This window comes from Acanthaster planci, linkage group LG17 (assembly GCF_054643075.1).
Source record: "Acanthaster planci isolate LZ-2023a linkage group LG17, COTS_SCS, whole genome shotgun sequence".
Lineage (NCBI taxonomy): Eukaryota > Metazoa > Echinodermata > Asteroidea > Valvatida > Acanthasteridae > Acanthaster > Acanthaster planci.
The window spans coordinates 2,664,072-2,679,183 of NC_141793.1; the positions used below are offsets into that span (position 1 = coordinate 2,664,072).

Here is a 15,112-nt window from a genome sequence, read left to right on the forward strand (position 1 = left end):
ATCTAATCTAAGCGGCTGGGTGATTGTCCAATATCCCCCAAATGACATTCGCACTGTAGAAACCTGGATGATTGTCTGGTTTACATTATTAAACTGTCGTTTGGCCTACTATGCACGTCTCACAAAAAACAGGGCAAAAATGGAGAGAAATAGCGCCGCCTGGTGACGCTCATGAAAAGAGCGGGCTTGTGTGTTTCCCTTGAAATTCACAATTTTGACAGCTAGGACGATTTTCTTCTTACTGTCGTTCATACTTGCACCCTATAGCGATTAGCGTGGGCGCCATGCGAAATATACGGCAATGGCTTTGTAGTGTGGAACCAGTTGTCACTGTTGAGGGTGCACTTGTACAGAAAGTGCAAATCCATAACAGGCTTAACTAATTTATTGAAAAGTGTAACCAGCCTAAAGCCATATCAGTTATGAACTTTCTCCCTTGGGGCCCTGAGAGAGGAGACAAGGAAAATGTTCGGTTTTTAGAGGTTGGAGGAAGAGCTGGGACAAACATTCTGGGGAAAACCCATGGAATCAGTTACAGTGAACAAAAAATCTTATTCGCAGGTAGATCTGGGTGGGGCCTCGAATCCCAGGTGGCAGAGGTGGAAGGCGATTAAAAGCACAACTGCACCAACCACTGTATCAACCTGACTCTCCCAGACAATTTTCACTACTCAACAACTCGTATCTCGATTCTCACCAATCTAAAGCTCGCAAACTTGCCTCGCATTTCCTCGAAACGTTGACCATGTACACGAACCGATAGTTATAAAGAACTGCTTCATTACCACTCTTTGAGGCACTTATTGACCTTGACCCTAACTCCTGAGGAAATGGTGTAAAATCATATTTAAATCAGGGGAATTCAGCCCTCTTATGGTTGAAAATCTACAAAGTGTAATCCTCAAAACACCTACGGCTATCACAAACAAAAAATGATCAGCAGCATTTACTGCAAGAACCTTAGCAAATCCTATTCACTTTGCCGGCCGACAACGGAACTTAACAAGGTCGAAGCATGGACAAAGATAAATTAAACATGATATACGCGTTTCCGTGGTTTATGACCGTAGAGGCATTCCCCTTTCCTGTCTTCAAATGGAGAACGTGGGAAATAAGCCACAATGCAAATACGTGTTGCCCTTTTAGGATGGCTTACGCGAAGGTTTGAAAGCCACCAATGTAACCATAGACTTGATTTCATTTCATGTTCGGTTAACATGGATATCCGTGGATCGTGACGAGCTGTCAGACCAAAAGCAGTCACAAGCCGGATTTTTTGTGAAACATGAAGCAAAACCTGTCCAGGTAACCTGTAAAGGAGACAGTGGCGAGTAAATTTTGGTTGGTAAAGATAAACAGCGGAATTTTAGTTGTGACAAGATTGTGGAAACGTCAGTGCTCCATGATAATTTAGTCTGGAAAGTTACCGACGAGCAGAATGTCGCGCCGTTGATGTTGATATCTGTTGGCTCGCACGTTTCCTCCTCCTCCTGTAATAAAAACAATATGGATAATACTACACCATCTGTCGAGGTGGACACTACTGCTTCAATTCTTGTTTATGAACGTTTTTATGAACAACAGATTTTAGCAGCGATTTTCATCATTGCTTCCGTGTTTGGAACTGTCGGCAACAGCCTCGTCATCATCGCCGTCGCTTCATCCAAAAACCTCTGGACGAACACCAATGTCTTTGTAGCAAACCTCGCTGTCGCTGATGTTGTGACTAGTCTATTTACACCATGGCAAGCCGTGGCGATCTTGGGAGGGGACGACGAGTGGCCGATACCGGGAGCGGAATGGGTGTGCACGGCCACCGCCTTCGTTAATCTCCTCACAATCGGCTGCAGCATCAACAACCTAGCCCTGATCGCCGTCAACCGCTGGGTGGGTATCACCAAGTCTCGCTTCACCACCCGTCGCATCTACACCTCCCGTAAGGTCGCCCTGATGGTGATCTTCTCGTGGGCTGTACCGCTCTGTTGCGCCTTGATACCAGTCGTCACCGACGTCGGCGAACTAGGCTACGAAAAGCTCTACAAATCGTGTTCCTGGGTCAGATCGAATCCGCACCAAGAAACCTACAACATGTTAATCGCAGCGGTGTACTACCCAATACAGCTTACTGTTGTCGCCGTCAGTTACATTTCCATTTTCTACTTCGTCTGGAAGACGTCACAGGAAACTCTGGAAACCGTAACCAACGAAGAAACGAGGAAGACGATATCGAAGAGACAGATTGACGTCACTAAAAACCTGGTCTACGTCGTCTTGGCGTTCGTTGCGTGTGTCACGCCTTATTTCATTTCGCTCGTGGCCTATGCCGACTGGAGTTACCGACTCGTTCCCTGGGGTGCCGCCATCTTGTTGTCCAACAGTGGCGTCAACACTATCATTTACGCAACCTCGCACCCAGACTTCAAAAAGGCTTTCAGACACCTGCTAAGGTGTCAGAGAGCCTCTCGGAGTGTTGTCAGGAAGATGTCTACGGCAGCTCTACATAACATCAGCACCTCAGTGACTCAGGAATGTTTAGACACCACCAATCAAAAAGCCTGATTATGGAAGAACTTCCTGTCAAACCATCAAATGCTGGCTGGGAATAAAGCTCCATCGAATTTACAGAGGTCTGGCGACCGTGTCCTTTACAGTCACTATTCTGAAAACGTTTTACATAAACTTTTTCCTGCCCACGGATATTCCGGCCTGAAACTGCGTGTAATAAGTAATTATTGTGTCCACGTGACATAGTTCTCAACTGGCACTACATCTGAGTCCAAGCTTTTAACAGACTCCACGATTATTGTACTTTGACCACCGGTAGGGGAGGTGGGGAGGCGTGGCGGCGTCGGGGGGGGGGTCTCAACACCACAACTCTGACTACTGCTGCACGGATACCACATTCTCTCATTTATTTTTGTACAACCATTCAGGAGATTATTTGGGCTACTCCAAGGGAGTAAATCGTTCCATCACGCGCACAGAGTGGGACAAAGCAGTTTTGCAAAGGCTGGCGTTTACAGATGATATCTATCGTGGCAGGGATGGTCGTTTAAAAAAATAAGTTACTGCAGCACTCTGGTGGACAGCAGTTGACTCATATAGGTGCGGCACTGACTGCTCCAATCTGGTTTGGTGCATTTACGGTGAAACAAACAGGCTACCGAAGGTTAAAGCGAAATTTAATTAGAACAGTCTTTGCCAATAAGCTTTTTGCAAGTTACCTAGTTGTCTGATTCCATATAAACATTACGACTTGATTTCTCCAGACCAAAGACACCTTTGCTTATTTCCTCGCGATTCAAGGTAAGCTTTTGCATAGTGACCAAAATCTCTGAACTGGATTGGCTCCTTTGTACCCTTCTTCTCTATTGCAAACAGTGTGTATCGGTGTAAGGCATCTCTTAAGTAACGAAGCAAAACCTTGCCCCGAATCACGAGTCATAGCAACACTGTCTTTGGTATGAAGAATTCAAATTGTTATGTTTACGTGAATCTGTACCAGATTTCATTCAAATTTAGCCCGCAAAAGGCTTAATTCAAGCAGAACTTAATTTTACCACCAAAGCAAGTTGATAACAGAAAGAATGATGTGTATGTGGACACAATGGCTGCATTACAGGTGCAGGACACTGGAATAATTTGCAGAATATGTAAGATTCTTCAACTGAAAAGAAGCTAACAAAACAGTGGTCTTTAAAAATATTTTTTTTCTTGTGTGTAGTACTGTATAAATGTACCAATATTGCTTTTGTCCATGATAATACTCATAATAAGGCACTCCAAATAGATTAATAACGGGTTTCCCAGTCTCTGATTTTTTCACAAGCTATTTCAAGCAGCAGAGATTGAATTTATTTCCTGGTTCACGGGACCTTTTTTAGAGGCCACAACCGGAACTACGAGTAAAACCACTGTTACGAAATGTACTGGGTAACAAAGGCGTGGGCACCAATCAAGTACAGAAATAAGGTTTAGTTTCAATGCGAACAATAAATAAAACTTCACGTGATCGTACGAAGGCATAACCCGGAATCTAGTGACAGAAAAATCCCTTGATGTGAGTAGTAATGTATAAGGTGCAGTACACTAATTCAAGCCCCATTGAAAACAGTGTAAACTCAATATTATTCGGGACTCGATAACATGCACGAATCATTGAGCTTTCTCAAGCAAAAGTTGAACCACTGTCTTGTCCTTCATCTATCCCTTTCTTTCCAGTTTTGGTGGGTTAGCTAATTACAGTTTTAATTATTCACACAAAACAAACTCACCCACCCCCGAAAATTGAAAGTTCCAAAGCCTGCAAGCAGTCAAATGGCATCCCTCTACTTTAGGGGGCACTTGGGACTCTTCTTTTTCAACCATTATTTTATCGCCGTCAGATGGAAGCCTCTGAGGACCATGAAATTTATCCTGGCTTATCCGCTTTGAGTATCAGCATTCCTTCATCGGTTTAAAAGAACCATGCTGGTGGGGAGTGTTCCTTTTGTTAGTAGCGGCTACGTGACCGCAGTGCGTGCATTTCACACAGTCGTTTGTGAACTGGCGAAATGCAGTTCCCACCAAAGGAGCCTTCGTTGTTTGGAAAACTGCGCCCTCTCTTCGTCCCGCCCAGGACGGATATTTACGCAATCCAAACATTTTGGGCCAAGTAATCAACTTTGCAAAAGAACCTATCGGGACAATTTTCATGCGGATGACCTCAGCAATCAGTGTGCTGCACCTGTAACCACCGCAAGGCACGAACGAAACGATCACTTCAAGACACTTCCTGGTGATGTCCCTCCCATAGGCACGTTCAGGTATGTGCCAAGAAGTCGTTTGATGGGTTATACATGTATTTATTGTCAAGTGTTTTCTTGTTTTGACAGTTCTCGACTACGCAGAGGCTATTGCATTAGCTCTCTTGCTTGTCATGGCATCGACAAATATTGGCTGGAGAATAGATTCGTTCATCTGCCTCTGCCGAGTGAAATCTCGGAGAAAATACTCTCTGACTACAACACCTGATTAGAGGTATTTACACTCAAGAAGAACCCATCAACAGATCTTTGTTCATTAGGAAATAATTCAAATAAGCAGATCTACCTTCGTGTAGTTTCAACATTTCCGGCTTACGGAATGCAGTGTAATGTACGCCGTCCACGTGAGGAAACAGGCTGCAATAGTTGCTACAAGGAAACACCACGAAATCTTGAATCTAAGAATACTTTCACATCAGTCTTTTACTCCTTAAGTGAAAATTCTGGCTCAGAGAAAACTACGACCGTCCAACATGGTCGCACTCTTGTACTTAATAATGTTATCCTTTCTAGCGTGTTTTGGGCATAGACACATATTATGCACCCTAAGAAAAGGAAGGGTCGATAAAGAGTCTTGCTCGAGAACACGGCTGGCTACGATGAAAAATGACAGAAATGACACAAAGAAACAAGAGACGCAGTGCTCCACTGGCCTTTAAACAAAGACCTGATACATTAACAGACTGATAACCGTCATTGTTAACATGTTTCTAAAGTGTACGCAACTAATTCACCCCCTCCCCCAGCGTACGCTTTGTACGCTCGTGAAAATGATGACCAAAAATGGATGCCCCGTAACATGGAGACCAGTCTGCAGGCCCCAAAGGCAACAACCGCAAAGAGTAGCGGGAACCACCGTAGGATTTGCATGCGCATGCTGAACACCGTCAAAAAAATTGGATTGTTTGTTAACGCAGAAGTGTTAGAAATTTGGATGCTTTCTCATTGCGGATGTTTCTCAATTTGGATAAGTTCTCAATCGGATGAAATGAGATTTGGGGTAAAATGCGTGGGTCGAATGACAGTGTTCAAACATAATAGAATTTATGCGGAGTCAACAATTTTATTCCAATGTTTAAAAATGTTTGGACTTTAAAAATCGTTCCAATCTTGAGAAAATGTTAAATTTGTAAAATCCGTTTCGAATTTTGAAAACATGTTCACTCTTTAAAAATTTATTCCAATCTAGAAAACATGCTCCGTCTATAAAACTTTATATGCTTTTTAAAAATTCATTCGAATCTAAAAAAAAAAAAACATGCACTACATCTTTAAAATTTTGTTTGGTTTTTACAAGTACCTTCCAAATTAAAAAATACGATATTTTTGAAATAACATTGGTTTAAAAATATTCGATTCTTAATTTCAAAAGTTCAATTTTGAAAAAAAGGTATTCCGTTTAGCAAAAACATGTTCCAATCTTTTTGACTTGGATTCTGCTTCGTATCCATGCCGCACTACATGGCGCAGCAGCACCGCTGGTGTCAAGCTGACAGACAGTTGACAGAAAAGTTGGATGGGAAACGTGCATGGATACAGCTACCAGAACTGCTTTTAACATTAACACTGCACGCTCTCTTCACCTGAAGTTAAAGCTAAAGTTCTTTCCTGTCACGCTCTGTAAGCTAAATAAGTACGGGCTCTCGGAAACAGGTTGAAAGGATATCATGAGATTGCCCCTGTCACGGGGAAATTGCACTTGGCTGTCCCAGCATACATATAAACAGGGCTAGTTCATGTAGAGTGGAAGAAAGCTAATGGGGAGTGACACGTCGACAGAACAAGTTGTTCTGTAGAACACTGGGCTAGCGACATTAAAACAGACGAATTCCTCAATTACTACAATTGTAGAGGAAACAGGAACAACGGTCAGTTGTTCTCCTGACATTTTAGGATGAACGACTCGTCACTCGCAGAGGCAGATGACAAGCCGGGAATACCTGACTGTGAAAGACAGATTTTGGCGGCAACGCTTATCGTTTCAGCCATTGTGGGCGCTGTCGGAAACAGCCTTGTCATCGTCGCTGTCGGTTTATCCAACAACCTCCGGACAGCCACCAACGTCTTTGTGGTCAGCCTTGCCGTCGCTGACTTCACAACATGCCTCTTCACGCCGTGGCAGGCCGTGGCGATACTGACGGCGGACGACTGGCCCATACCGGGGGCACGATGGGTGTGCACAATGGCCGACTTCGTCGTGGTAATCACGATCGGCTGCAGCGTCAACAACCTGGCCCTGATCGCCATCAACCGCTGGGTGGGTATCACTAAGTCTTGCTCCACCACCCGTCGCATCTACACCTCCCATAAGATCGCCCTGATGGTGATCTTCGCCTGGATCGTACCACTTCTTTTGGCCTTGACACCAGTCGTTGCAGACTTTGGTGAACTCAGCTATGCGCAGATGTACAGAACCAGTAGCTCAGTACGGTCAAATCCACACAAAGACACCTATGCCCTGTTGATTGCATCAATCTTCTACCCAATCCAATTCACTATTATCATATCCAGTTATATTTCAATTTTCTGCTACGTCCGAAAGACGTCGAATGACACGATCAAGGTAGCCAATGGAAACGAAGCAATGAGGAAAACGATATCAAAGAGACAGATTGATGTTACCAAAAACTTGCTCTACGTCGTCTTGGCGTTCATTGTCTGTTTGACGCCGTATTTTATTGCACTTATCAACTCTGAGGACTGGAGTTACCGGCTCGGTGGTTGGGGTGCCGTTATCCTTGTCTGCAATAGCAGCGTCAACCCTTTCATATATGCAGTCTCACATCCAGACTTCAAAGAGGCTTTCCGGTACATGAAAAGGTGTCAGAAAATCCCACGAAGTGGTGCAGGTAGGAGGAACCGACCGACCAAGGACCTTAACTCCCCCAAACAGGGAGAGCCCAGAGAGCATGGAGTGTGACACGCCGAGGACAATTTGCCATTTGGACTATCTCGCGCTGGAGATGGGGCTGGAGATGAATACCAATTTGGACTTGATGTCGTTGATGATAATTCTCTCTCTTTCTGAAGAATTAAGGCGTCCACGTTATGACTTTTTCTGGTATCAATGGACTTCTTGGAGTGCTCCATTCATTTCCCAATTTTGATCTTGGGTCGCCATTTTGCAGGGCGTTGCAAGGCCTTTAAAATATTTTGATAAAGGCAGATTTCAACTGTTGGAGAAATCACAGATGGTCTCATTAGCAAAAATCTTTAGCGCTCCAGCATCGACTTTTGCCGGAGGTTTTGGCTTGATAATGAGAAGACCGATTGTCCCTCGTTATATTTCCAGTTGAGTATATTTTGACTGCACATATTTTTCAAAAGAAAAAATCCTTAAAGTGAGCGGGTACCTAAAGTAGCAACATGCCCCATTATTATTTTGTCTGGAAAAAGCACTAAATTAAATTATAGGTACAATGAAGTTTTTAGACATAATTTTTTCGTTGATTGATATTCTAGAAGGTATGAAAACTATTTTAAATGTCCATGAAATTAAACGTATTAAAAATGCACTTTTATTAACATTTAAACTCATCCCTGCATTCCTGGAAAACTACGGGCGCCGTTGTTGTTACGTCATCTCGGGGAAACATGGTTATGTGCATGGGATTTTTCTGTATATATTATGAACTGAATACGTTTGAAAAAGGGTTAATTTTCTGCATGCTTATTGCTGTGTAGGTCTACTTACACAAAATGTACCTATAGACAAAAAATCTTAAAAAGTGCAAGAGTGTTTTGGGGATGACATCGCAGCTTTCGTCACGAATAAAGGAAATACCATATAAACCATAAAGGGCAGCAAAACACTCTTTGGAATAGTGCAAGCAAATGTAAATCAGGTAAGGTATATTATGAGGCTTGTATAAACTTCCATTGCTGCTACCCTTTAATAAATAGTGGAAAAAGCTTGGATAATCCCTGAACCCCCAAAGCACAGGGGCTCTCTCGACGTTTTCCTGATACCATCATCGTTTTTTTTTTCACGAGCTAAACATTCAGGAGTTTTTTAGTAACTTCTTGCCGTCATTTGAAAATTCTGTGAAAGTCGGGCACACCATGCTTACATATAGCGTCTTTATTCCGAGTCAGGTCAGCCCAAAACGTAAACATACACAGCAAGCACTGATTGACGGTGGCATCCACCCCAGGTTATAAAACCAAAATAGCCCGCCTCTCTGGGGTTAAAGTCATGAGGGTGCAACAATGTCCAGGCGATTATGTCAATTTTCAAGCCCCCTGACAAAACGGCGCACAGCTGACTGCACAAAAAACACAATGCAGTACAATGTAGTTGTACTTTTTCGGATTTCCCTGACGCGATTCCTGACATACGCAGTTGATCTGTTCCCAGTACGTTTATGTTTTTTTTTCATGTGGCCTTTAACTCTGGATCTGCAACAGGAAGTGAAACAGCATTGTTTCCAATGATGTCGTGCAAAGCAAAGCGACAACTACAAGCCGTGTCTGCTATTCCGTCGAATCTACTTGGGCACGTTTTAAAGACAGTTTTACGACTGCCTACGGAGACTACAGACTGCCTTGTCGGGTGCATGCACTACTTCAAGCTTCACTGAAAACAGTGTAAAATCAACAGAATTTAGGGCGAAACATGCCAGCAGACAATCACTACGGTTCTCAAACAAAGATTCAATCGCTGTCTTGCCCACATCTTTCCATTTCTTTGCAATATTCGGCCGGTTAGCAAGTTACATTTAAATTATTTACACCGGAGCAAACTCTGTCCCGAAAAAATACAGTACCGAAGCCTGCAAGCAGCCACTATTAAAATGGCATACTTTCTCGGGCACTTGGAACCATTTTCATTTCAGCCATATTTTTTATCTCCTCTTCTGTCTGATGGAAGCCTAAAAAGACAGGGATCTTGGTTACCATTTCTAGCCAAACAATTTCCTTTTTCAAAAGAACCTGTAGGGACAATTTTCATGCTGTTGAATTGTGCGGCAATCATCACTCGAATTATGTCGTATACTGCACCATTGGGCTTGACATTTCCCTGACTCTAAATACCGCATCACCGACGAAAAAGAGGCACGTAGATTCACTAGACGGTTCTTAAAGGACCAGTTCTGCTAGGGCCTCCCCGTGAAGGTACGCGTCATCTTTCCCTCCCGCACAAAGCGCATACTGGCAATAATTTAAGCACTAAATGTTGCCCCAGCAGATAGCGCACTTGTGCGCAAGCTGTAAGTAACATTTTGAGGCTGGTGGGCGTTTAGGAAGATTAGCAATTGAAAAATGACAATAGATTCCTGTTACGAATTCCATGTCTCAGATGTTATGAATGTCAGCCGACATGGCCAGCGGTGATAAGGAAGTAAAGTACGCAACTGCGTCCCAAGGGGTTACTTCATTCCCAGTTCTTACCAATAGTGAAACTTTTTTCGTGTGTCTTGATTCGATACAATAACAGCGAAAAAAACCCAGTGTGCTTGGTGTTATTAATTCCAATATATGTCTTCAAGGAATGGGAATGAAAAAGACTAGTTTACAAGTTGCCTTTTTCTCAATAAAACACAAATTGGCTCGAGCGTTGAGCCCGTATAAGCCTCCTGGATCTGCCCCTGTCTCCGCCTCGTAACAGTTCCTAATTTTCATTCTTTGTTTGTATCCACGTGAAAGGTAAAATAGCAAAGAACTGGATAAGATTCTAGTTTTAACTTTAAAAGATACTTTCTGCATAAATTCAACGCACAGCCAGGCACCGTATAACTAATGAGCACACTTGGGCACTATTTTTAAAATGTAGACAATCCAATCCCAGGGTGGGAAGGCAGCTCGCCTGGGGGGGGGGCACTTCTTGACATGATGTCAGAGATATTTATAAATAGACTTGCGACATGAGTGTCTCAATCGTTGGGACCAACATGGTGGATTATGTATTAGTGCACAACGATAGTTGCATATTGTACTGGTCACCCAATAAACAGCCATTTTGCACTTTTAAACAGCCATCTGCACTTGGCGCTACCCTTTCTATATACAGCTCTGCTCCATGAGATGAGGCGAAGAAACCACGTGCTTCCGTGTGCCAGTGGCTCATGCCGTAGAGAAGTGAACAGGGCAAAGAACCCATGCTCTGACCGAGTAGTGCAGTTCCTAATAATTGGTGTACAAGGGAATTCTCAGTTTTTCAACAGAAATGACTAATCTAAAGTTCTCGCTTACACGTCATGTTCTCAAAAGCGGTACATTCGCAATCCAGCTGTCAAGGGTGTCATTCTGTTTGGCGGACAAAAAACTCGCAAAAACTGGAGAGCCCTGCCTTGGTCGGGGCGAAAAGGGAAATTTTCAAAGGGTCATGCAACATATAAAAAAGTGTAATTTGGCTTGGCTCCAGGTTTCTTTCTTCTTTTGAATGTGTGTTCTCTCAGAGTCATCTCATTTAGCATGCCCACGCCCACTGGGGCAAACTTCGATCAAAAGAAAGATCAAAACACATAAATAATGTTCCTGATATAAAAAATAAAGCCATTTGCTGAACAGAATGCGTCTGTATAGTACTATAGTACACAGAATATTTATATTTTTGCACCGATGAGCTGAATCTAAAAAGGAAACTGACTAAACGTGGCCATATTACGCAGATAAACAAAGAAATTGAACTTGTTGGAATCGAACTTTGAGCTTTTACATATATAAAGAAAAAACAAAACAATGTTGTATGTGCATCTAACTTGAATGTGATAGCGTAAATACACCGTTAAAACGTGATGACTCAAAAGGCTTAAAAACACCAACCATGTCCGTCGAGTTCTAAATGATCACATTAATTATTTAACCATTTAGATAAACCCCGAAAAGTTACTCTCACGGGAAAAAAAGCCAAGGCTCACGACCATTTTACGCTAACTTAAGCCCACTCATTGGGACGGAACATGTCAGAAACCTTTTTTGCAACACAGTTTTGGCGTTGAAAAAAGTACGCGACTCTCCACATCTCAGGTGATTCTCGATAATGTCTATATTACCTTTACCAAACATTATATCAACAGTGTCACTGAAGTACCGGTATACTCGTGAAAGGTTTTCGCACGATTACAAAACAGCTACGGCATACAGAAGATAAAAGTCAACTAATTACAGGTGTACATTTTTTTATTCAAAAAGTTGAAAGTTTGAATGGTGCATCGTCACTACTTCAGAAAGAAACAAAAAATTATTGGCATGCTTCACAGCGAGGACAGAACCGCCAAAAGTGTATTCTTTCAGGAATGTCAGAAAATCGGCAGAGAATGATCGACTTCATTACAAGTCTAAACTGTGGATGTTTTGCCGCATATATGATTGGATTGACGCAGCTGTTACAGCACAGTAAGGTGACGCCTATTGGGTAGAGGCGGAGGCCGCTCTTGCCCAGAAGCAGACTAATACAACATGGCGCTGTGCAAATCAGAAACGCGCAGACAACGTAAAACAGGTTCTTGGTCACTTCTATCTGGAGTTTACGTTTCTGTTTCCCGGGCGCGAAGTGGGGCGCATGATTGCCGGGAACCTCGCCAGTTTTAGCGGTGTCCGATTCTCCTGAGGCTGATCTGTCCATGTGACCAACTGCTCTGGTGTGTTTGCGGACGTGATAGAGGATGCTCCCGTAACTCCATGCCACGACTGACAACTGGACTGGACAGGAGGAGAACAAGACGTAGTAATAGCCGGGATCAGACTCGGAGACCACCCAGGAGCAAGAGAAGAATTGAGGGTCGAAGCCCACCTTGATGTAGCCGGTGCTGGCTGGGATGACGGCGATACAGAGAGGCAATAACCAGGCACAGATGATGATGAGGGCGGTCCTTCGCGAGGTGTACAGTCGACGGTACAGGGCGCTCGGCTTGGTGATGAGGATGTAGCGATTCACAGCAACGCAAGCCAGACAGTTGATGCTACACATCAGGCAGGTGATGAACACCACGCCCGTGCCGATGCACAAAATATCAGGCAGCGGCCAGGCATCCTTCAGCACGGCCAGCACATTCATCGGTAGGGACAGACTCGTGAGCAGATCGGCAACACTGAGGTTCACCACCAAATAGTTGGTGGTGTGGCGAAGTTTACGGGACAGGGCCACGGCTAATATAACCAGTGTATTTCCCACGATACCGAGAACGCTGACAATACCTACGATACTCGCCAGAATCTGGCGTTGGGCGTAGCTGAAATATACGTCGTTGTTAGTCAAGACAGTCTCATCAGAGGGTGTGGAGTTGGTTAAATCCCACGCCATGTCTGCTTCGTCGACACTACTTGCAGTTCACTGATCACTCAGGTCTTTTCAAATTTGCCGGCAGTATACTTAGTTCTCCTTTCTCTGAAAACAGATGGCGCGAGATGGCACTAAACAATTCCAGTGTTAGAGACCAGTCTCAACTCGTCTAGCAAATGAGGCCGGGTGGGTGTTGCAGATCAGGAACCACAACATAAAATCCCACTGCCTACCCACGGTAGTGTTGATGCCAAGGCGAACCTGGTAAACGCAAAACCTGTTAATTATTTAAACTACCTGATCAGCAACACTGACAGGTGCAGATATCAACATGGAGAAGCATCTCCAGCAAGAGGGACTAGACGCCTCGTGAGAACGCGGAGCTTCCTAACGTGACAGAAGTGCGATTGCAGTGTTTAGTGCGACGACACAGAATCTAATCCACTCTTTAACCTTCAAGTCTTGACAATGAGACTTAATTACCATCAAACCCCGCCAACGCTTCAGTACCGATATCCTCAGAAAATAATGTCAACGAAGCGAACCCCGCTTGATTTGACGTGCACCGTTCATGAGATCACCTGACTTTATAAACTGTATCCGCTTCAAGCTCCAGATAAAGTTGCTGTCGTAAGTCGATCTCATAACACGCTTTGCAAAAAGTCTACATTAACGAGAGCCTCTATCGACCAATCCTACATATAACAATTCATTAACTATACATTTATTTTTTTTTTCTTTGAACAGCGGTGCCCGTTTCGGGTATTCCCACCCCACTAATCTATGCGTAGGAAATGAACAAACTTACGCGCAATTTTGGACGACAGGTAATGTACCCGTTAGTAATTGGATTTGGTGCCGGAAAGTTGACAGCGGAACACCTCCCATCAATTTCGTCGCGAGTTGTCTTTTCCAACGGGCTTAAATGGACTCATCGCTTGACTGCAATATCGAGCGCTTCTGCGGAAGGAAATGAATGCCAGCCAGATATTGACCACTTGTGCATGGGCAAATATTTTCCTTCGCTGTCTAATTGCACCGCGCCAATCGTGCGACATGTACTGCTCTCCGCCTTGCATCGTTGAGGTCGCCCTTTCATGATAACGGGCGAAAGAGCTTCGTAAAATCTTGACGCGGTGAGGGGTAGCGCTGGCATTTTTAAAATCAAGCAAAGCTTTTATTTCAGACTACTTAGTATCAGTAGAACCATTTTTTTTTATTCTGGGTCCAAATGTGACTTTTCTGCCTACCTAATACACCTGACCAGTGTGATTGACACAAAAGTACCAATAAAATTGACTTCAAACAATTTTTAATTTGTTTGGCAAGTAACTTACTTTCCTTAATCTTTCTAAGAAACTAGAGATTTTTTATTTCGTCTGAATTTACAAATTACACGTCGGACGAGACGGACACGAAAAATATGGATCCAGTTTTACAGAATGACCAAGTAGCAAGTTTAATACTGATCAATGCATAAATCAGGAAGCATTATATTCAACTGTATGAGGTTGCCTTTTGGGAGTTGTTGCATAAAGTGAAACCCGAAACTTGCATTTTGATGTGCGTGGTTATTGGCAGTATCCATGAATTGATTCCAGGAGTGTAGACGTTAACGTTGCACAGTGCAGTGGCCTGACCGTGTCCATCATTCCAGGGTCTTATATTTAAAAGCTCTTTTTACTGACATTCAAAACCCCCTCCACATCAAAATGACACCTGTTCCAAGGATTCCTTGTACCGAGAGACTGGTTAAATTACACAAGTCACCTTGTAATTGATGCTTTTAATGAATAAGCTGTGGCAACAAGAAACTGAAAAGCAAGGTTACTGGCAAACAGAAAGATATTTAACAGTGCGTTGTCTTTAATCTTATTATTTATTACATGTGCCTATGTTGGGGAAAAGTCCCTTCATGCAAAATCTCCCTTTCCATTTATCTGAAGGCAACGCGCGAATCCATTCATTTTGCCGACACAACCATTTGACAATAGCCAATTGTTAAGCCACAAGCTCGTTAAGACCTTCAAAAGGAAGAATGTTTTGGACACAAATAAATAACGACGAGGAATTAAGTCCATGG

At 43.4% G+C, this 15,112-nt stretch overlaps 4 protein-coding genes across 10 annotated transcripts in view; 2 read left to right on the plus strand and 2 right to left on the minus strand.

Annotated features, from left to right (window-relative positions):
* Positions 1-15,112, minus strand: part of golga4 (golgin A4) — a 153,445-nt gene that overhangs the window by 50,829 nt on the left and 87,504 nt on the right. The gene's annotated exons all lie outside the window — the stretch shown is intronic.
* LOC110982560 (melatonin receptor type 1B-B-like) lies at positions 620-6,063 on the plus strand. Its single transcript, XM_087148103.1, has one exon. It carries the CDS (start codon positions 1,453-1,455, stop codon positions 2,557-2,559), a length of 1,107 nt encoding a protein of 368 aa, XP_087004229.1. The 5' UTR covers positions 620-1,452; the 3' UTR covers positions 2,560-6,063.
* Positions 6,522-8,760, plus strand: LOC110982612 (melanopsin-like). The gene has a single exon (XM_022241159.2). It carries the CDS (start codon positions 6,700-6,702, stop codon positions 7,723-7,725), a length of 1,026 nt encoding a protein of 341 aa, XP_022096851.2. The 5' UTR covers positions 6,522-6,699; the 3' UTR covers positions 7,726-8,760.
* On the minus strand, positions 8,877-14,970 carry LOC147796270 (alpha-1A adrenergic receptor-like). The gene has a single exon (XM_087148104.1). It carries the CDS (start codon positions 13,048-13,050, stop codon positions 11,989-11,991), a length of 1,062 nt encoding a protein of 353 aa, XP_087004230.1. The 5' UTR covers positions 13,051-14,970; the 3' UTR covers positions 8,877-11,988.